Source organism: Scyliorhinus torazame, chromosome 26, assembly GCF_047496885.1.
Source record: "Scyliorhinus torazame isolate Kashiwa2021f chromosome 26, sScyTor2.1, whole genome shotgun sequence".
Taxonomy (NCBI): Eukaryota; Metazoa; Chordata; class Chondrichthyes; order Carcharhiniformes; family Scyliorhinidae; genus Scyliorhinus; species Scyliorhinus torazame.
The window spans coordinates 8168103-8190676 of NC_092732.1; the positions used below are offsets into that span (position 1 = coordinate 8168103).

At 44.3% G+C, this 22574-nt stretch overlaps 1 protein-coding gene across 1 annotated transcript in view; it reads right to left on the reverse strand.

Moving 5' to 3' along the window:
• Positions 1–1045: 1045 nt before the first annotated feature.
• Positions 1046–22574, reverse strand: part of LOC140402834 (uncharacterized) — a 100301-nt gene continuing 78772 nt past the window's right edge. Inside the window, exons 3-10 of the mRNA XM_072490456.1 lie at positions 10595–10787; positions 9962–10288; positions 9542–9871; positions 6922–7023; positions 6792–6822; positions 6504–6556; positions 6027–6076; positions 1046–1099 (exon numbers count right to left, since the gene is read on the reverse strand). Coding sequence (XP_072346557.1) covers positions 1046–1099; positions 6027–6076; positions 6504–6556; positions 6792–6822; positions 6922–7023; positions 9542–9871; positions 9962–10288; positions 10595–10787 — 1140 coding nt within the window. The remainder of the gene's footprint in view (positions 1100–6026; positions 6077–6503; positions 6557–6791; positions 6823–6921; positions 7024–9541; positions 9872–9961; positions 10289–10594; positions 10788–22574) is intronic.

The following is a 22574-nucleotide window of genomic DNA, read 5'->3' on the forward strand; positions in this document are numbered from 1 at the left end:
TCCGGGAACATATGTAGACCAGAAGCTAAGCTTCACAGAGAACAGCGGCAGCATATTTAAAAATTGCTTTTAATTAGAAACTAAAAGTGTTTGAAATGAATCATAATGCTTCAGAGAAGGTATAAAAAGTTCGGGCAGATATTATTTGAACGGTTAACATGGCAGTCTGGTATGGTTACCTCAGTGTGAACAGCAACGGTAAGCTCGCGAGAATTGTCAACACTTCGGGTAAAACCGTTGGTCGACAGCAGACACAACTCAATAATTTGTTTCACAAAGTAGCTCAGAGGAATGTTCAGACCATCACCGGTAGACCCTCTCACTCTTTGAGACGATGCTTTATAATATTGCGTGGGACAATCGGCTCCAGAGGTATTTTGTTCCCAGTACCATGAACACTCAATAACATAATTATAATTTAACTTGCTGTTTTTCATATATATTTAGTGAATTGTGTTCTGCGTGTGTGGTATGGATGCATGACATATATTCGCAAAAGTATGAATGGTGGCATACAAGCAATATTTACTCTTTTGAACTGTTTTTACTGCTAAACTGGATGTGAAACCAAATACAATTGTACACTTTTGCATGGGAAATTAAACGCGATTATTATTATTCCTCCAAATCATTCGCAATATCGCAACGCCATTTCCAGCAAGCAACTGGCCATTTGTCCCCTCTAATCCTGCCGCACTATCTAAATTCACATTAACAATTAGAATGCTGTTACGTGTTAATTTCAATCACCAAGATATTGGTTGGGAAATTTCTGGGAGATTGATATTGAAAAGAGTTTCTTGTATTCGGGAGATGTCTAAGTTGTGACTCAGTGTAACAAAATATCTGTTCATCCGGAGTAATCAGAATGGAGATATCAATTGGAATATCCAGACAGAACACGACAAAAGTGCATCGAGATGGAATCCAGCCATCGCGGTAAGATGATGGACTGAATTCCTACCAATTAGCTCAGAACTCGTCCTGACATAACGAGGAAATCTACCACTTGTAGAGAGAATAGTTCCAAATGCGCCCCTTCTTTCTAAACATACTCTACATCTTCCATCTCTGACATGTTGGTTTCAATCAATACTTCCTGGGTCAAGGAAAGATGGAATCATGGGAAATTTCATACATCACTCTCCACATCTGTCTCTGACTGTTCAGGGCCTGTTTACACCATCTGGCTCAACAGTGTGTTCACGAAGTTAAACTTCCGTACCGGCTGAGGCTGTTCATGAAGGCCCCGCCTCCTGGCCCATTGCCGCTCGCATGAGGTGCTGCGATCCTCAGGTTACCTCGCCACCAGTCAGCTCTCCCACTCAAAGGGGAAAGCAGCCTGTGGTCATCTGGGGCTATTGTTACTTTGATCACTTTCCCCAATTCACATCTTAACCCGTCAAACGCATCTGAATCCTAAATTGATATTTTCAACAGAAATCGCAGATCTTTTTTTTTATTTTAGTGTTTAAGGCGGGAACAGGAAGTTCGACCCGCGGACTTCTGGGAAGTCCCTCACCAATATATTCTGGTGGAGAGGAAACCCGAGACACTACACGTGTAGTGTCTACCACCCGCCCTCCTCCTCTAACCTAATAATAAAACCCATTGGTGTGAGGTAAGTGCCATATTTTATTATTATTATTTTTTTTAGTAGAAAGTTAGAGAGATGGCAGGGAAGGGAGTGCAATGTTCCTCCTGCAGGATGTTTGAGGTGAGGGATGCCGTTAGTGTCCCTGCTGATTTTACCTGCAGGAAGTGCTGCCATCTCCAGCTCCTCCAAGACCGAGTTAGGGAACTGGAGCTGGAGTTGGAAGAACTTCGGATCATTCGGGAGGCAGAGGGGGTCATCGATAGCAGCTTTAGGGAATTAGTTACACCAAAGATTGGAGATAGATGGGTAACTGTAAGAGGGACTGGGAAGAAGCAATCAGTGCAGGGATCCCCTGCGGTCGTCCCCTGAGAAACAAGTATACCGCTTTGGATACTTGTGGGGGGGGGGGGACTTACCAGGGGTAAGCCATGAGGTACGGGCCTCTGGCACGGAGTCTGTCCCTGTTGCTCAGAAGGGAAGGGGGGAGAGGAGCAGAGCATTAGTAATTGGGGACACGATAGTCAGGGGCACAGATAGGAGATTTTGTGGGAGCGTGAGAGACTCACGTTTGGTATGTTGCCTCCCAGGTGCAAGAGTACGTGATGTGTCGGATCGTGTTTTCCAGGTACTTAAGGGGGAGGGGGAGCAGCCCCAAGTCGTGGTCCACATTGGCAACGACATAGGTAGGAAAGGGGACAAGGATGTCAGGCAGGCTTTCAGGGAGCTAGGATGGAAGCTCATAACTAGAACAAACAGAGTTGTTATCTCTGGGTTGTTGCCCGTGCCACGTGATAGTGAGATGCGGAATAGGGAGAGAGAGCAATTAAACACGTGGCTCCAGGGATGGTGCAGGCGGGAGGGATTCAGATTTCTGGATAACTGGGGCTCTTTCTGGGGAAGGTGGGACCTCTACAGACAGGATGGTCTACATCTGAACCTGAGGGGCACAAATATCCTGGGGGGGGGGAGATTTGTTAGTGCTCTTTGGGGGGGGGGGGGGGGTGTTTAAACTAATGCAGCAGGGGCATGGGAACCTGGATTGTAGTTTTAGGGTAAGGGAGAATGAGAGTATAGAGGTCAGGAGCACAGATTTGACGTCGCAGGAGGGGGCCAGTGTTCAAGTAGGTGGTTTGAAGTGTGTCTACTTCAATGCCAGGAGTATACGAAATAAGGTAGGGGAACTGGCAGCATGGGTTGGTACCTGGGACTTCGATGTTGTGGCCATTTCGGAGACATGGATAGAGCAGGGACAGGACTGGATGTTGCAGGTTCCGGGGTTTAGGTGTTTTAGTAAGCTCAGAGAAGGAGGCAAAAGAGGGGGAGGTGTGACGCTGCTAGTCAAGAGCAGTATTACGGTGGCGGAGAGGATGCTAGATGGGGACTCATGTTCCGAGGTAGTATGGGCTGAGGTTAGAAACAGGAAAGGAGAGGTCACCCTGTTGGGAGTTTTCTATAGGCCTCCAAATAGTTCCAGGGATGTAGAGGGAAGGATGGCGAGGATTATCCTGGATAACAGCGAAAGTAACAGGGTAGTTATTATGGGAGACTTTAACTTTCCAAATATTGACTGGAAAAGATATAGTTCGAGTACATTAGATGGGTCGTTTTTTGTACAGTGTGCGCAGGAGGGTTTCCTGACACTATATGTTGACAGGCCAACAAGAGGCGATTTGGTTTTGGGTAATGAACCAGGCCAGGTGTTGGATTTGGAGGTAGGAGAGCACTTTGGGGACAGTGACCACAATTCGGTGACGTTTACGTTAATGATGGAAAGGGATAAGTATACACCGCAGGGCAAGTGTTATAGCTGGAAGAAGGGCAATTATGATGCCATTAGACGTGACTTGCGGGGGTTGGGGTGGGATAAGGTGGAGAAGTAGGCTGCAAGTGTTGGGCACACTGGATAAGTGGAGCTTGTTCAAGGATCAGCTTCTGCGTGTTCTTGATAAGTATGTACCGGTCAGGCAGGGAGGAAGGCGTAGAGCGAGGGAACCGTGGTTTACAAAAGAAGTGGAATCTCTTGTTAAGAGGAAGAAGGAGGCCTATGTGAAGATGAGGTGTGAAGTTTCAGTTGGGGCGAGGGATAGTTACAAGGTGGCGAGGAAGGATCTTGAGAGAGCTAAGACGAGCACGGAGGGGACATGAGAAGTATTTGGAAGGTAGGATCAAGGAAAACCCAAAAGCTTTCTATAGGTATGTCAGGAATAAGCAAATGACTAGGGAAAGTGTAGGACCAGTCAAGGACAGGGATGGGAAGTTGTGTGTGGAGTCTGAAGAGATAGGCGAGATACTAAATGATTATTTTTCGTCCGTATTCACTCAGGAAAAAGAATATGTTGTTTAGGAGAATGCTGAGACCCAGGCTATTAGAATAGATGGCATTGAGGTACGTAGGGAAGAGGTGTTGGCAATTCTGGACAGGCTGAAAATAGATAAGTCCCCGGGGCCTGATGGGATTTATCCTAGGATTCTCTGGGAGGCCAGGGAAGAGATTGCTGGACCTTTGGCTTTGATTTTTATGGCATCATTGTCTACAGGAATAGTGCCAGAGGACTGGTGGATAGCAAATGTGGTCCCTTTGTTCAAAAAGGGGAGTAGAGACAACCCCGGCAACTATAGACCGGTGAGCCTCACGTCTGTTGTGGGTAAAGTCTTGGAGGGGATTATAAGAGACAAGATTTATAATCATCTAGATAGGAATAATTTGATCAGGGATAGTCAGCATGGCTTTGTGAAGGGTAGGTCATGCCTCACAAACCTACATTCAATTATTTGTCAATTATTGGTCTTATTGCAAATCGTTTAATGGTCGATCAATTTATTTATATTTACTTATCGACATTTGAAATGAAATGTCGCTGGAACTATCCAATCATCAGAGAGTTTTCACTGTGACTAGACTTTGCTCTACAATTCTGCCATACCTTAGCGACATGGTTACAGCGGATTATCACAAATGATTCTCAACACTGTATCCTCTACACTGAACAAAGGAGTCAGTGTTTGGCGCAATGCACGGGGAGAGTTTAGCTGCTTTATAGAAGTCTCCTTGGCTCTATGTTTATTTCCATTAAGTTTCGGGTTGTTCGGCATATCCTGTCTCCTCCCGGATTCATCAAGGAAAAGCCATCCAGGTTCTCATCTGCCACCTGCCTTCTTTTTTGATCTCTTCTCCAAAGCGGCCAAGTCCAGGGAGGCATAGAGAGGTCCGCACTGGGACTGGGAAATATATGAAGCATTGACATTCAAAAATAGTTAACATAGATGTCAAATTATACCGAAATGAAATCGACTTCAATGAAGTGACAAAACGAGGCAACTAAGAAGGATACCATTCGGCCCATTCAATCCGTACTGGCTCCATGAAAGGGCTAGTCAGTTAGCACAACCTCAGTTTAACATTCCCCATATCTTCAACAATTCTCCTCCCTTCAACCATTTCACAGCTTCCCTTTTGAAAACCACTGTTGAATCTTCTTCCAGTGCCCTCTATATCTATCTGCGAGGGTGCTGCTAAATGTGTATCTGCAATAATTGTCTGGACAAATGATCTGTGATAGAGTTGTGAAATTGGAAAGCAAATTAAAGCAGGCATGGTCAATGTATAACCAGACAACTGCGGCGATGAACCTGTTACTTTTATTCGATATATTTATTGTAAAAGAGCGAACCTGATGATCATGTTTCCCCGTGTGTTATCTATAGGGTCCGGCAGATAAATCCATATCCAGACAGAAACACAGACACAATAAAGAGACTTGCACCGAAGAATCGCAGAGAAGAGGGTGGGAGGAAACATCAAGAGTCCATTAAGACCATGCTGTCAGTGCCTAAATAAAATAACTTGAACGATAAAGCACGCTGGTCATTCTTATCACAATGCCCATCTCCCGATCCGTTGTTTTAAACATTCCAACACTTTAAGTGAAGATCCAGGTGCTTATTAAATGTTTCTGACTCAACCTCCAAATCAGGTAGCACGACCCACACTGATCTTATTTTGCGCATTTCACGGCTATGCAAGACCCTGCTCGTTTGACAGCAACTTTTCAAAATACTCGTCAAAGCTTTCAATGAAGGTATTCTGCAGCCCATTCGGAATCAATAGTGTTCCAAGAACATCCATTTAATAACGGCGCAGCTAATGTATTTTATTTGGATGTTTGTTGAGGGAATTGATGTCAACACTGGATACTGAGAGCTTCCTGCTCCCGAGTCCCAACACAACCCCCTCGCTCCTCCACTCCTGCCCCCACAGAGGAATATGTCCTGATTTTAGTTAAAGCGACGAGTGTGATTTGAAACAAATGAATGTGTTCTAGAATGTGCTCTGCCAACCACGTGAAACATCTAGCGTGGGATGGGTTGCACATTATTCCAAAAATCAGCAAATATCTGGGCAGCTTGACAGCATATTAATTGCACTTACCCGTAACGCACCGTCATGTAATCTTTGTGTCTGTGTTTGGCGGAGTTCGCCTAGGTATTAAAGAATACAATATGAATTTAAATATTATTTCTTCCGGCGAATAGATATTCAGCTGGAGATAGGCGAAGACAATGACGAATCAATGCGACAATGGCCCTAATTGTCAATGGGAATCAATCCAAAAGCTTCACACATAAGCCTGTGTTCCCCCAATGGATCAACAGCCCCTCAATGCATCACTTCTCAGATAAAACGGCAATGGAGTCCAATTTGCCAATGGCTGGACAATCCCTGTCTAGTGTCCACTGCCCATCTGGTATATTTGCGGCAGATTTAATAATCCACAATTGGCCGTTTTCTGGCACCAACAGGAATGAGATGATTGAAGAATATTCTGATGGCGGTCAGTCCACTTATCAATCGGTGAATTCCCGCCATTTGATATTTAATCTGTACCAGTGTTTCAATGGAACTTACCCATTTGTCGCTCTTTCCGCCCCTTTCTTTGTGTTGTCTCGCTCAAACTGAAACTGAACAAGGACAAGAAGTATTAATGAAGTGTTAGGTCATCCAAATCCTGGCCAGGTCCCAGAAATAGCTGAGAAAACAATTAATTGTACAGCAGTTTTAGATTCATCTTCAAATATCGAACAGAATGTGAACATGAAACATTGAAGTCAGAGTCGGGTTTGAACTGGACTTCACACAATACTAAACACAAAGAGAGTGTCCGTGATGCAGTTTGCAAATGTCTCAGTCACTTACTTTTCATTTTGTCTTTTGTTGTCCCATTTTCCTGAAAGAAGGAACTATAATTAGCAAAATAAAATCAGGAGAAGATAATAACATTGGATACGCAATCATGGCAATGTCCCTCATGAACCGGATTCCTCACCTGATCTGCCGCCTTTACAAATCCAAATGGAAAGTAGAATCAACAAGAGAACCAGAACCGCCAGGACAGCGATGAAAGCGGGAAGGGCCCAACGGCACCATCCTGCAGAGAGAACACAATTAAAATCTGCTTCTCTGTCTCATCCTTATCTCCTGGCATTCTCAGTTGGGAACGGAACTCAGTTAAAAAATCGGAACCTGAACCTTGGGAGCGAAGGGGGAAAGTAAACCCCGGGAAACTGATAGCAACACATGAAATGGAATCAAATAATTTACAGTGCAGAAGGAGGCCATTCGGCCCATCGAGTTTGCATCGGCCCTTGGAAAGAGCACCCTTCAGCCTATCCCTTTAACCCAGTTACCCCACCTAACCTTTTTGGACACGATGGACAATTTAGCATGGTCAATCCACCTAACCTGCACATCTTTGGACTGTTTGGAGGAAACCGGAGCACCCGGAGGAAACCCACGCAGGCAAGTCGAGAGCATGCAGACTCCGTACAGGCAGTGACCCACCAGGGAACCGAAACTGGGACCCTGGAGCTGTGAAGCAACAGTGTTAAACACTGTGCTACCGTGCCGCCCTTTGATTTCGCTCTGTTGAAGTGTTTTGAAAAAGTAACAATGTTAAAGGTGTTAGAAATATCTCCGAATAAGAAAATGGCTAGAGTATTCGAGTGCATAACGTTAGGCCATGGACATCAACTATCTGGCAGGCCTGTCAGTGTTGTTCCACACTCACAGTGCATCAGTTTGTATGATGCAAACAGCACCTGATGTCATAGTGGAAAAACTGAGCCATTGAATGATGCTGCCCTTTGTCCTCGTGTCAACTCTGAAAGTTCTCTCCAAATTGGGTCAATCTCCCTCAGCGTTCCCTCATAGACCTGTACATTGCTCCCCATTAAACATTTCTGCAGATCCCCTTTTGAAAGTAACTAGTAAATATGATTTTGCTGCGTGTTCCAGATTTCATGAACTTTCAGTGTAAATCACACTCTCCAAAGATCCGCAGATTTTGCTGATTATCTTCAATCTGTGTCCCCTTGATTTCTCACCTCCTGCCATTGTACGCTGTTCCTATTAGTTGCTCCATCGAAGCTTTCTGGTTTTGATCGCCGCCTCGATCATTTCTCTTCTTAACCTTCTCTTCCGTAAGGACAGGAGTCCAAGTTTCTCCAGTCTCTCCACATTAACTGAAGTGGCCAGTTCCCAACAAATCTCCGCGGCTCTCTCGGTAGACTTGTGACTTCCACCCCTAAAAAGCTGTGTGCAGCTGATCACAATACTGCGAACGTGACCAGCCAATGCTTTCTGGCGCATCAACACATCGCCCTTGCTTTTAAACTCGATTCCTCAATTTAAAAATTCAATGATTACGGATGTCTTCCAGCATTGATTTATCTTCCCATTTCCATCTCCAAACATTACTCAATCAGAGAATAATTGCAGCACAGAAGGAGGCCATTCAGCCCACCAACTCTCTGCTATCTCTCGTCAGCAACAACCCGCTTTATTCCGCTCGTCTGCAATTCCTCTTCCCCCTGCCCATTCTTCCATTTCTCACCATTCTCCAATTCCCTTTCGAACGCCACGATTGAACTGCTTCAACCAGACTCTCAGGCAGTGTGTTCCAATGATGAACATTCGGTGTACAGAAGGGTTCTCCAACATGTTGCAGTTCATTCCTTTCCCAATCACAGCACATTTGTAGCGCCTGGCCCTCCATCCTTCGGTCACGGGGTACTGATTTTCACTCTGTACTCAGCCCATATCCCTCCTGATCTGTAAACGCCACTATCAAATATCTGCTCAAACTTCTCTTCTCCGCTGAGAACAGCATCAATGTCTATCGGTAATGCACGGGAATTAATTTTCCCGCCCTTGATACCATTGCCTTGAATCTTTTCTGCACTGTCTCTAACACATTCTCCAGACAGTCTGGTGCCCAGATAGGACGTAATACTTCAGTTGATGCTGAACCAGAGTTTTGTTAATGTTCATCACAGCTCCCTTCTTGTTCTACTTTCTGCCCTATTGCTAATGTCAAGGGCTTTGCATGCATTAGTAATCGCACTGCCTATGTCAATGGTTTGTGACAATACAGCTCCGATTCCCTGCCCAAGTAAAACCTGTGCGATATACGTGGAATAATTTCTGAAAATGACATTTCTGTGAAGTGCTAGACCCAGAGATTAATGTTCTACAAGATTGTAGGTCTCAGGAAGCAGCATTCAACCAATAAAACAGATGTTCACGGATGATGGGTTCTGGAAAATGAGATTCAGAGAAAATAAATGAATGTCTCATAAAACAAGTCATTTTTAGACAACAATTTCCACTTTTGTCTGGTTTCTGTTTGTAAAGCCCATCCAGCATAGAACTGATCACAAGTCCATTCCAAAGTCTACTCCGTAAACAGGATGGTTGAAGCAGATTCAATAACTTCGAAAAGGGAAACCAGATTCTAGTTTAATGGGAAAATGTGACAGAGCTATCTGGATAAAGATGGGAGAGCCTTTGCTTTTATTTAACAGGCTTCAGGGTCTTATCCTCCAGCTAATCATTCTTATTGATTATAACTTGAATTCAAACCATCATTGTGAAGATCGCCAACTCACCTTTCCTTGTCTCTGCTGATTTGGGGAACGACACGCTCGTTGTCCATGTTTTGATTGGAGACCCCAGTTGAACAATACAAGTACAGACAGCGCCAGTAGTCCAGATTTCCATCGACACCATGATCTGACTGGTGATGCTGTAGGTCCCGTCCTCCGCCATTGTACCGGGATCGCTCGATCCTTCGGTTACCAGGCCGGAAATATTCCAGAAAATAGCAATCCGGTTAGAAGAAAGTCCACTGACCAAACACACCAAGGGGACGGTTTCACTCGAATTCTCCTCACCCTGTGGCACAAATATCAGCACCGCCGTCTTGTTGGTGGAACTGTCTGGACACAGATTGAGACATATTCAACGATTGATTCACACAAAATGATAATACTGTGCATGATCAGAATTCATTTCAATTGTTCTCTTACCTCCAACCAATAATGTAGCTGCTTTCTGGAGCGGTGTATAGCTATCCATATCAGCACAGTAGTAGGAACCCGAGTCATTCGCCTGAACATCGCGGATTTCCAGAATAAGTACTTTTTTGCTGCTGCCTTTTTTAGAAAAGAACTTACAATTCGCCCCGTCACAGGATGAAATGTCGATTTGTATCGGGGCTTCACCCACTCCTTGTTTATACCAGCCGTAGCTAGACACCAATTCCACTTCGTAAATGCAATGACAGGTTATTTCCACCATCTGCCCGACTTCAGCGGTCATTGGGAAGGGCTTCTGAGACAAAGAGGTCTCGGAGTCTGTAACCAGACAGATTATTGTCACGTTATCAGTGATTATTGAGAGATTGGAAACATCCGCTTTGAAACGCTTCAGCTATAATTAGAGAACAATCTCTTTGTAGTTTTACAGAGTTTTTGGTGTGATTTATTCTTCATTTTATTTCTGTTTCGGTTTATAGTAGGAAGCAGTAAACACAGTGACACTATCTGATGAAATCCCTTCACCTGATCACTGGATCACATTTTTATCTCAGGAAACAATCATTCTCGCATTTTACTGAACGAAGGTAATTCCGGTTAAATTTCCCACCGCCGTTTACTCACCGTAACTCCGCAGCACCAGGAAAATGAGTATCAGGGGGAAATGTTCCTTTGCCATCTTGAGCCGGAGCATGCTCCCCGTCTTCGCTCTCACTCGCTTGTTACTGTGGCCGGAGTGACCGCGGACTGACCGGAGCTCAGGGCCAGATCCGCTGGAAACGATGACGATCTGTGCTCGGGAAAGTATGACACCATTCTGTGAGCAGTGTCTTGGTGAATGTGACGTTCATTTGCGCTGCCGTCACCGCCTGGGTGTCACAGCTGACAAGGAACAGAAGAGCTCACAACAATCTGATTGGCTGTAGTTCAGAGGGCGGGGCGGAATAATAACTGCAGGGATCTATGCTGAATATAGCAGTTAGTAATTCACTCACGTTGATCCATCCCAGATTGTCATTTGGGATGATGTTCCTGATCCAACTTATAAGACATCTACCAGGTCGTCCCTCAGCCTTGTCTTCGCCAGTTCAACAATTTCGAGCCTGTTCCCTATTTCTAGTTATTAATGACATTTCGGACCAGCTCTCTTGAAAATCGTGTCTGCTCCATTGCCAATATCCTTTTTGTAATTTGCGGGGGGAGGGGGTGGGGGGCAGAAATTCGCAATTAGTACAAGTTTTCCAAACAAGGACCCATAGATAAAAACAATTCAACAGAATTAGAATCATTTTCCTCTGTAGCCTTCTATGTATTTTTCTCGTGAATATCACCAACAAGATCATGCAAATGGGCGTTGCTTTGGAATTATTCACAGATCAAATAAACCAATCTTTTGAGTAGCAACAGGGACAGACCAAAACTCTGGGCCTCTCTTCAACTGGGTTGGATTTCGATTCTGAGCCGCATTCACTCTCGAACATTCTGCTGTTGAGTGAGTGGCTTCTCTTTAAAATAAAATTTCGAGCAGAAACGACTTGCATTCCGTCTTCCCAAAGGGTTAAGTTAAAAGCATTTCCCCTCTGGGTAAAATTGTAGACAACATTATTAAACGGTGAACAGGGAAGATACTCGAGTAAATTTAGCCTGCATGCCATCTGTTCGTAAAGTCGCGAATAAAGGTTTGTGGTGATCGACATTCCCAATGCAGTGCCCCACATTTTCCGAAAGATATGCCTCAGGAATATTCGGAAAACATTATCAGTGGAAATTCAGTTCATGCCGGGCAGAGAACATGTCTTAGAAGCTGCAGTGCGGAAATAAATTAGTGGAGAGAAATTAAGAGTGAAAGTTGTACCATGTATTTCTTTCTAAATACAAAGATTTGCATTTATCTTCTGATGAAAGCAAGAGGTCACCAATTTATATCCGTTCGTTCATAGGATGCGATCCTCGCTGGTCAGGGCGGAATTAATTGTCCATCCCTAACTGTCTCTACATTATGAGAGGAATAGATAGGGTGGAAACTCAGAGTCCTTCTCCAAGGGTGGACTTGTCAATGACAAGGGGCCACAGGTTCAAGGTGAGAGGAGTTTTGTTTAATGGCGATGTGCGGAGTAGGTTTATCATGCAGAGAGCGGTGGGTGCCTGGAACTCGCGGCGAGAGGATGTGGTGAAATCAGGCACATTAACACAATTTAAGAGACATCTGGATGGATAGATGAAGAAGGGGAAATAGAGGGATACGAGTAAGGGCAGCAGTTTTTTTAGTTCGGGCATCATGGTCAGAACGGTGGAGGGCCGAAGGGCCTGTTTCGATTATGTATTTGTCATTGTTCTTTTATAAGGGGATGAGGGGCAGTTTGTTCGCCTCTGTAGTCCATGGCGTGTCGGCACACCAACCTTTGGCTTGTTTCTCCAGGCGCTTGACCAGGAACAGTAAAGGAATGGCGATAAAGTCCCAAGCCAGTGTGCGGTTAGGAAGACAATTGGTGTCTTGTTCCCATCTCCCTTCCTGTGTTGCCCTGTTCTCTGTGTCGATATTACACAGTGCGATCCCAGCGAGACGCTGATGAAGGCATTGTGCACTTGTGAATAAAGTTGGGAATCAGTTAATTTTATTGAAATCCCGGTAAGGGCAGAGAAATAGGAAATCGGTATAACATTAATAAACACACTGCTAATGAACATGATTGTACACCAGCCTGTTCTCTGTTTAGTTGAATCAACTCTGGGCGGTAACCCCGCATTCTGTCTGCAGTTTAACATTGAGTACCAGTGTGTGACCTCTGAAGGCAGTTCTGTGGGTGAAGCGCCTCAACTGTAAAAACAGGAAAACCACAGAGCGCTTTTGGCTCGAACATATTTTCCATCTCAAGCAGAGAGTGGTCACAATCTCGGGTACTGATATCTAGACTTCAACGCGCTTTGGGCAGCCCCACATGGGCTGTGGGCGAGGTATTTTTAACGCTCAAAGCAAACAGCTGCAGTCACCACCAATGCGCCTCGTTGCTGCCAGACCCGCTCTCTGCTGTAAGTTCTACTCCCCCGCTCCTTCGCCATGCAAGGTCAAGCATTTCTGCAGAAAAGGTCAAATCTGAGTACAGCTAATTTCGTAACTCATGCTGCCAGTGATTCCTGCCACCAGACAACAACAGGAATGTATTTCTCTCTTGTCTCCCACCTTCCATTCCTCACCATTCTGCTGAAGGTTCCGTGACCTGGGTTCCTGAGGAGTCTTGCAGAGAATTTTCAGCACGGATTTTCCGGCTTTGAGTTCAGAATTGGGTCATGTTTCCTCTGAGATATTCCCATGAAGAATCATTTGACCCAGCAGCAGTTACTAATTGTTTTCTCTCTGTCAGGATTGTACATTTTCATCCATTGCCGGAACTGCCTGGATGATCCGGCCTAGAATATTCATCCTCATTTGGATTTGGAATTCATATTGTGGCTGATCGGGTGAATATTGATGATTAACACCGAAATTTTACTGAACGTATGTTTAATGTTCATTGTTTAAAGTACTAATTGCGTTTATTATTTGAGAAACCCGAATTGACAGACCCCACAGTGACAAGCCTGTAAGTAAAGTGTTTTTAAAGCTCATCACTGACATCAGTATGTAAATAGTCCAACTCGGGAAGGGGCCATACTGGACCTGGTATTGGGGAATGATCCCGGCCAGGTGCTTGAAGTTTCAGTCGGTGATTATATTGGGAATAGCGATCACAATTCCGTAAGTTTTAGAATACTCCTGGACAAAGACGAGAGTGGTCCTAAAGGAAGAGTGCTAAATTGGGGAAAGGCCAAGTATAACCAAATTCGGCAGGAGCTCGGGAATGTAGACTGGGAGCAGCTGTTTAAGGGTAAATCCACACTTGAAATTTGGGATTCTTTTAAGGAAAGGTTGATCAGAGTGCAGGACAGAAGTGTCCCTGTGAAACTGAGGGATAGAAATGGCAAGATTAGGGAACCATGGATGACGGGTGGAATTGTGAGACTAGCTAAGATGAAAAAGGAAGCAGACATACGATCTAGTCAACTTAAAACTGATGAAGTTTTGGAGGATATCGGGAAAGTAGGATAAATCTCAAACGCCCAATAAAGAGGGCTAATAGGGGTCATGGAATATCTTTGGCTAACAGTGTTAAGGAAAATCCCAAAGCCTTTTATTCGTATATAAGGAGCAAGAGGGTAACTCGGGAAAGGATTGGCCGACTCAAAGACAAAAGAGGGAGTTTATGCGTGGAGTCAGAGGAAATGGGTGAGATTCTTAATGGAACGAGATTCTCACTGGAACGAAGGAGGTTGAGGGGAGACCTGATAGAGGTATACAAAATTATGAGGGGCATAGACAGAGTGGATAGTCAGGGGCTTTTCCCCAGGGTAGAGGGGTCAATTACTAGGGGGCATAGGTTTAAGGTGAGAGGGGCAAGGTTTAGAGTCGATGTACGAGGCAAGTTTTTTACGCAGAGGGTAGTGGGTGCCTGGAACTCGCTACCGGAGGAGGTGGTGGAAGCAGGGACGACAGTGACATTTAAGGGGCATCTTGACAAATACATGAATAGGATGGGAATAGAGGGATACGGACCCAGGAAGTGTAGAAGATTGTAGTTTAGTCGGGCAGCATGGTCGGCACGGGCTTGGAGGGCCGAAGGGCCTGTTTCTGTGCTGTACATTTCTTTGTTCTTTGTTCTTGTTCTTTGAGTACTTTGCATCGGTATTCATCAAGGAGAGGAACATGACGGATGTTGAGGTTAGGGATGGATGTCGGCATAAGGAAGGGGAAGTTTTGGGTATTCTAAAAGGCATTAAGGTGGACAAGTCCCCATATCCGGATGGGATCTATCCCAGGTTGCTGAGGAAATCGAGGGACGAAATAGCTGGCGCCTTACTAGATATCTTTGCAGCATCCTTGAGCACGGGTGAGGTCCCGGAGGACTGGAGAATTGCTAAAATTGTCCCTTTGTTTAAGAAGGGTAGCAGGGATAATCAAGGGAATTATAGACATGTGAGCTTGACGTCAGTGGTAGGCAAACTGTTGGAGAATATACTGAGGGATAGGATCTATTCACACTTGGAAGAAAATAGACGTACCAGTGATAGTCAGCATAGTTTTGTGCAGGGAAGGTCTTGTCTTTGAAACCTAATAGAATTATTTGAGGAAGTGACAAAGTTAATTGATGAGGGAAGGGCTGTCGTATACATGGACTTCAATAAGGCGTTTGATAAAGTTTCCCATGGCAGGTTGATGGAAAAAGTGAAGTCGCATGGGGTTCAGGGTGTACAAGCTAGATGGATAAAGAACTGGCTGGGCAACAGGAGACAGAGAGTAGTGGTGGAAGGGAGTTTCTCAAAATGGAGAAAGGTGATTAGTGTGTAAAATTAAAACACATTGGATTGGGGTTAGTGTATTCAGATGCAGAGAAAACTGGGTTGCAAACTGGACACAAGAGTAGGAATTAACGGGTCTTTTTCCAAATGGCAGGCGGTGACTAGTGGTGTACCACAGGGGTCAGTGCTAGGACCCAGCTATTCACAATATATAGTAATGATTTTAATGAGGATGCGGAGATTCTTCATTGTGATTTGGACACGTTGAGTAAGTGGGCAAATGAATGACACATGTAGTATAATTTGGAGACTTGCGAGATTATGCACCTTGGTAGCAAAAACAAGAAGGAAGACTATTATCCGAATGGTGACAAACTAGGAGAGGGGAACGAGTAACGAGACCTGGGTGTCCTCATGCACATGTCACTGAAGATAAGCATGCAGGTGCAGCAAGCGGTAAAGAAGGCAAATGGTAGGTTGGTCTTCATTGCGAGAGGATTTGAATACATGAGCAGGGGTGTCCTAGTGCAATTATACAGGGCCTTGGTGAGGCCACACCTGGAATATCAGTTTTGGTCTCCTTATCTGAGGAAGGTAGTTTAGCTATACAGGGAGCACAGCGAAGATCTACCAGACTGATTCCTGGCATGGTAAGTATGGCATAAGAGGAGAGATTGAATCGGTTAGGATTGTATTCTCTGGAGTTCAGAAGAAAGAGGAGGGGGATCTCATAGAACCTAATTAAATTCTAACTTTGCTGGCTTGCCCCGGCGTTAGGCAAATTTATACTCTTTTTATGAACACTTTTTCTTTTGCTCCAGAATAATCGAGCAGATGCAGGAGAAATCGACGTGCATTTTCAATGTTTTATAATATTCGTATTTAGTTTATATGAATATGTTTAAATTGTATATAAAGCTACAGCAAGATATATTTTGTAAACTTTAGTTTGGCATCACAGAAAGTGAAATATATTTTTTTAGCGTTTGTTTGCCATGACGATGTTCATTCCATTAAAGGAATTTTAATGAATAGAATTGGTATGGAGTGCATTTAATGTTGAGCGATCATTCGGAAGAAAGTATAATTCTCCACCTAAGATGTGCATGTCATTGGTAGTGGTTCTCTGAGGCCTTGCGTGGCTTCTGAGCCCGATCGTAGAGCCACATCTCCGACAGCATACCTAGCAGATGTTTTCAGAAGGTGCAATCGGTCTTTGGGTTCCAGATCGCGGCCATTGTTTTCTCAAGCTCTGTTTCGGAGCCTCCTGTTGCCGTCATGTTTCTTCAAAGAGTTGTGTCAGGATTCTGACATCCTACGCACATGGGTGACTAAGCGGAGTTTGTTCCGGATGATCATGCCTCGATACTGGTGCTCTTGACTCCTTTCAGTACAATCGTGTCAGCACACCTGTCCTCACAGCTGCTTCGGTGCAAAAGTACATTTGGATTTTGTAAGGTATATTTAGTTGAGCAGTTTAAGCGTCTCTGGGATGTATTGTTGATCATTATAAGCCTTAGTTATTAGTACAAAGCTTGAGCAGAGGTAAATTTGCAAATTAATAAATTAGTATGAACTATCTCTCTGACAGGAATTGCAGAATCCACTGCAGATTCCAAATCTGTAGTCCTGCTTCACGTACGCTACGACATCACACTTATAGCTTGGCTTCGTGCAGTCCTTACCATTCTGCTGAGGTTCAACAGAGGTGCCGATTCGTGAGAGCAGAGTCAGACTTCATCTCTGCCTGGCGAGGAAGCAAAACAATTACACACCCCTAAGAGTGTGCATGTAAGTTAGAAAATATATCTTATTGCAATAAATTATTGTAAGTTAAGGCAGATATTAAACTGCGTTGCTCAGCTGCTAAAGATAAACGTTATGTTAAATATTAACTCTTTTAAACTTTTTTTACTTTAAAATTATTTTTGTTCATAAATACCTTGTATTAAACTTTCCAAATGTCTGCAATTGTTTTATTCAAAAAATCAAAGCACAGAATTTAACAATCATGCAATTTAAGTCTGCTGACATAATTGAGGTAGAGAAAACAGAATAATTAATGATAAATAAAATGTTTTAAAAAATCAAATATCACAAGGACAGTAACAGCTAAAAGCAAAAAGCCATCGGGAGCGGATTTGAACCACTTTACCAGGTCAAAACCAATTTGCAATGACGTGTTATGACCCACTTTGCAGGTCTGTAAGGAGACGGGGTTATTTACACTTTGTCCTGCTTCAAAAATCCTCATTGTTCGTTATCCGAGAAGATCTGGCTTCTCTCCTTCCAAACTAAATTTTCTGTTGCCACTATCGAAATTAAAATATGCAAAAACCTTTAAGCTTTCAGCACATAAAGTTATGAAATAATACAGCGCAGATATAAATAGTTGCACAGATGTCAAACAAATTTCAAAACCCATGTTCACACATAAATATTATAATAATCAACTTTAATTACAGAAATACGAAAATTAATTTAAAGCAGCATTGCCTGTGTAATGGAAAGAGCAAAAAACTGTTCAGAAAACTTCAAGATATCTTTAAAACATTTGTGAAATATGGCCTGTTGTCTTCAAATCTGCAGTTTAAATGTCCAACCTCAATGGACATTCCCGTTGCTTCTGCGTCACAATGGGGGCGTGGTTTACCGCTGATACTCGGAAGTTCCGGGCCAACATCCCTGCATCCAGTCGGCCCAGTGCTGATAGAATTTTGTTTGTTTCAATGCGGTATTCAGAAGCAGGTCTATTCAACCCAATCTTGCACATGTGAAATTCTTGCCACTCCAGATATCAGTTTAATGATCTTTCGTTTAGAGCCATCTATGGAACCGACAGCCTCCCCGAACAGGCGCCGGAATGTAGCGAGTATGGGCTTTTCACAGCAACTTCATTTGAAGCCTACTTGTGACAATAAGCGATTTTCATTTCATTCATGTTCATTCATTTCACATTGCTTCTTTGGGAGGGATACAAGACGGAATACAGCACTTCAGCTGTTGACTTACAAAGGCCCTGGACAACAGAATTAATACATTATTTGTCCCTGTTGAAGTCAGATTTAGAATGAAGATTTTAGATAAAGGTACCCTGTCTGAGATGCCTGTATGAGAGCAATTTGTAGGAATTGATAGTTTATTAACAATGCTTGTGATTTTATAACCTAAGAATTACTAATATCAGAAAAGACAGACATACAATCAATAGAAGTTACACAAAATGGCTGTTAGCTAAGTTAGCAATACTAAAGACACAAAATGGCCTTTAGCTGAATTAGTCACATTTCTGAACAACCATTAGCTGGGTTTAGTTGCAAATTAGAACAAATAACATCATTTAATTACGGCAGCAGAGTTAGTCAGGGAGACATGAATGGTTGATATTGAGGCATCGAATGGGAAACACACATGGGAGATTATAATGAGTACTTCACCCGCGAGTGATAACAGCTCCACAGGACAGAGAGCCTTATGTATCCTCGCCAGCCCAAGATTTCCAGGTGCAGGCAGGAAACATAATTATAACATAAGTGTGAGTGACTTCTTCATGAAGTCAGGGGCTGGTAAGGTACCAACCCAATTTACGTAATGTCAAATTTATTTGGATATATCACTAATGTATGGAACTTATAACCAATATTATTGGACATGGTTTGCACTGAGTGCTGAATTTGGTGCATTTGAGTGCTATAGTGAGAGTTTGGTGACTGAGGGAGTATAAGGGTTCATTTTTGTCTAAAGTCTAGTATTTCTTCTATTTAGTTAATTAACATAGAAGTTGCTGTTTTGTTCAGAAGAAGGTGAATTACTTGTAGGCACTTGCAGCTGGAGCTTGTTAATTAGTTAATTGGATTAGGACAGTTTTCAGAGGCGAGTTCACAGTATAAAAGTGATCCACTGCAGTGCAGGCTTTGTTTTCATTGAGTGCTGAATTTGGTGCATTTGTGTTCTATAGTGAGAGTTTGGTGACTGAGGGAGTTAGGCGAGGAGGGCGTAAGGTGCTCCTTTTATTTTTTTTCATACATTTCCGCAAAGAACGAGAAGGGTGCCAGGAGTATACAGAGAGTGCAGCTGAGTGGGAGCAGAGTCGGAGGGCAGAGGTCCAGTTGGTCCACAAGGCAGTTATATTCTGTAAGGTAAGAGGGGATGGAGGCTAGGCCAGTTGCATGCTCCTCCTGAAGGATGTGGGTGGTGAGGGATACCACCGGTGTCCCCGCTGACTATACCTGCGGGAAGTGCACCCAACTCCATCTCCTCAGAGACGGTGTTAGGGAACTGGAGCTGGAGCTGGAGCTGGATAAACTTCGGATCATCCGGGACGCAGAGGGGGTGATAGAGAGGAGTTACAGGGAGGTAACCACACCCAAGTTACAGGACAAGAGTAGCTTGGTTACAGTCAAGGGAAAGAAAACAAACAGGCAAACAGTGCAGGGATCCTTCGTGGCGGTTCCCCTTCAAAACAAGTGTACCGTTTAGGATGCTGTTGGGGGGGGGGGGGGTGACCTACCGGGGAAGGCCCTAGTAGCCAGGTCTCTTGGCAGTGAATCTGGCTCTGGGGCTCATAAGGGAAGGGGGGAGAATAGAAAAGCAACAGTAGTAGGAGATTCAATGGTTAGGGGAATAGATAGGAGATTCTGTAGTCCCGAGCGAGACTCCTGGAAGGTATGTTCCCTCCCTGGTGCCAGGGCCAGGGATGTCTCGGATCGTGTCTTCAGGATCCTTAAGGGGGAGGGGGAGCAGCCAGAAGTCGTGGTGCACATTGGTACCAACGACGTAGGTCGGAAAAGGGGTGCGGAGGTAATAAATGCGTTTAGGGAGTGAGGCTGGAAGTTAAAAGCCAGGACAGACAGAGTTGTCATCTCTGGTTTGTTGCCGGTGCAACGTGATAGCGAGGCTAGGAATAGGGACAGAGTACAGTTAAACACGTAGCTGCAGGAATGGTGTAGGAGGGAGGGCTTCAGGTATTTGGACAATTAGAGCGCATTCTGGGGAAGGTGGGACCTGTACAAGCAGGACGGGTTGCATCTGACCCAGGGGACACCAATAACCTGAGAGGGAGATGTTCTAGTACTCATCGGGAGGGTTTAAACTAATTTGGCAGGGGAATGGGAACCGGATTTGTAGTCCAGCAACTAAGGTAGCCGATGTTCAGGACGCCAAAGCGTGTAGTGAGGCAGCGGGGAAGGGAATACTGACAAAGGAGAGTACTTGCAGGCACGGAAATGGGGTGAAGTGTGTATACTTCAACTCAAGACGCATCAGGAATAAGGTGGGTGAACTTAAGGCATGGATCGGTACTTGGGACTACGATGTGGTGGCCATCACGGACACTTGGATAGAAGAGGGGCAGAAATGGTTGCTGAAGGTCCCTGGTTATAGATGTTACAATAAGATTAGGGAGGGTGGTAAAAGAGGTGGGGGTGACATTGTTAATTAGAGATAGTATAACAGCTGCAGAAAGGCACTTCGAGGAGTATCTGCCGACTGAGGTAGCATGGTTTGAAGTCAGAAATAGGAAAGGAGCAGTCACCTTGTTAGGAGTTTTCCATCGGCCCCCCAATAGTAGCAGAGATGTGGAGGAACAGATTGGGAAACAGATTTCGGAAAGGTGCAGAAGTCACAGAGTAGTAGTCATGGGTGACTTCAACTTCCCAAATATTGAGTGGAAACTCTTTAGATCAAATAGTTTGGATGGGGTGGTGTTTGTGCAGTGTGTCCAGGAAGCTTTCCTAACACAGTATGTAGATTGTCCGACCAGAGGGGAGGCCATATTGGATTTAGTACTTGATAATGAACCAGGGCAAGTGATAGATTTGTTACTGGGGGTGCATTTTGGAGATAGTGACCACAATTCTGTGACTTTCACTTTAGTTATGGAGAGGGATAGGTGCGTGCAACAGGGCAAGGTTTACAATTGGGGGAAGGGTAAATACGATGTTTTCAGACAAGAATTGAAGTGCATAAGTTGGGGACATAGGCTGTCAGGGAAGGACACAAGTGAAATGTGGAACTTGTTCAAGGAACAGGTACAACGTGTCCTTGATATGTATGTCCCTGTCAGGCAGTGAAGAGTTGGTCGAGTGAGGGAACCATGGTTGACAAGAGAGGTTGAATGTCTTGTTAAGAGAAAGAAGGAGACTTATGTAAGGCTGAGAACACAAGGTTCAGACAGGGCGCTGGAGGGATACAAGATAGCCAGGCGGGAACTGAAGAAAGGGATTAGGAGAGTTAAGAGACGGCATGAACAATCTTTGGTGGGTAGGATCAAGGAAAACCCCAAGGCCTTTTACATGTATGTGAGAAATATGAGAATGACTAGAGCGAGGGCAGGTCCGATCAAGGACAGTAGCGGGAGATTGTGTATTGAGCCTGAAGAGATGGGAGATGTCTTGAACGAGTACTTGTCTTCTGTATTTACAAATGAGAGGGGCCATATTGTTGCAGAGGACATTGTAAAACAGACTGGTAAGCTCGAGGCAATACTTGTTCGGAAGGAAGATGTGTTGGGCATTTTGAAAAACTTGAGCATAGACAAGTCCCCCGGGCCTGACAGGATATATCCAAGGATTCTATGGGAAGCAAGAGATGAAATTGCAGAGCCGTTGGCAATGATCTTTTCGTTCTCACTGTCAACAAGGGTGCTACCAGGGGCTTGGAGAGTGGCGAATGCCGTGGCCCTGTTCAAAAAAGGGACTAGGGATAACCCTGGGAATTAGAGGCCAGTTAGTCTTACTTCGGTGGTAGGCAAAGTAATGGAAAGTGTACTGAAGGATAGGATTTCTGAGAATCTGGAAAGACACTGCTTGATTAGGGATAGTCAGCACGTATTTGTGAGGGGTAGGTCTTGCCATACAAGTCTTATTGAATTATTTGAGGAGTTGACCAAGCATGTGGATGAAGGTAAAGCAGTGGATGTATTGTGCATGGGTTTTAGTAAGGCATTTGATAAGGTTCCCCATGGTTGGCGTATGCAGAAAGTAAGGAGGAATGGCATAGTGGGAAATTTGGCCAGTTGGATAACGAACTGGCTAACCGATCGAAGTCAGAGTGTGGTGGTGGATGGCAAATATTCAGCCTGGAGTCCAGTTACCAGTGGAGTACTGTAGGGAACAGTTCTGGGTCCTCTGCTATTTGTGATCTCCATTAATGACTTGGATGAGGGAGTTGAAGGATGGGTCAGTAAATTTGCAGACGATACGAAGATTGGTGGAGTTGTGGATAGTGAGGAGGGCTGCTGTCGGCTGCAAAGAGACATAGATAGGATGCA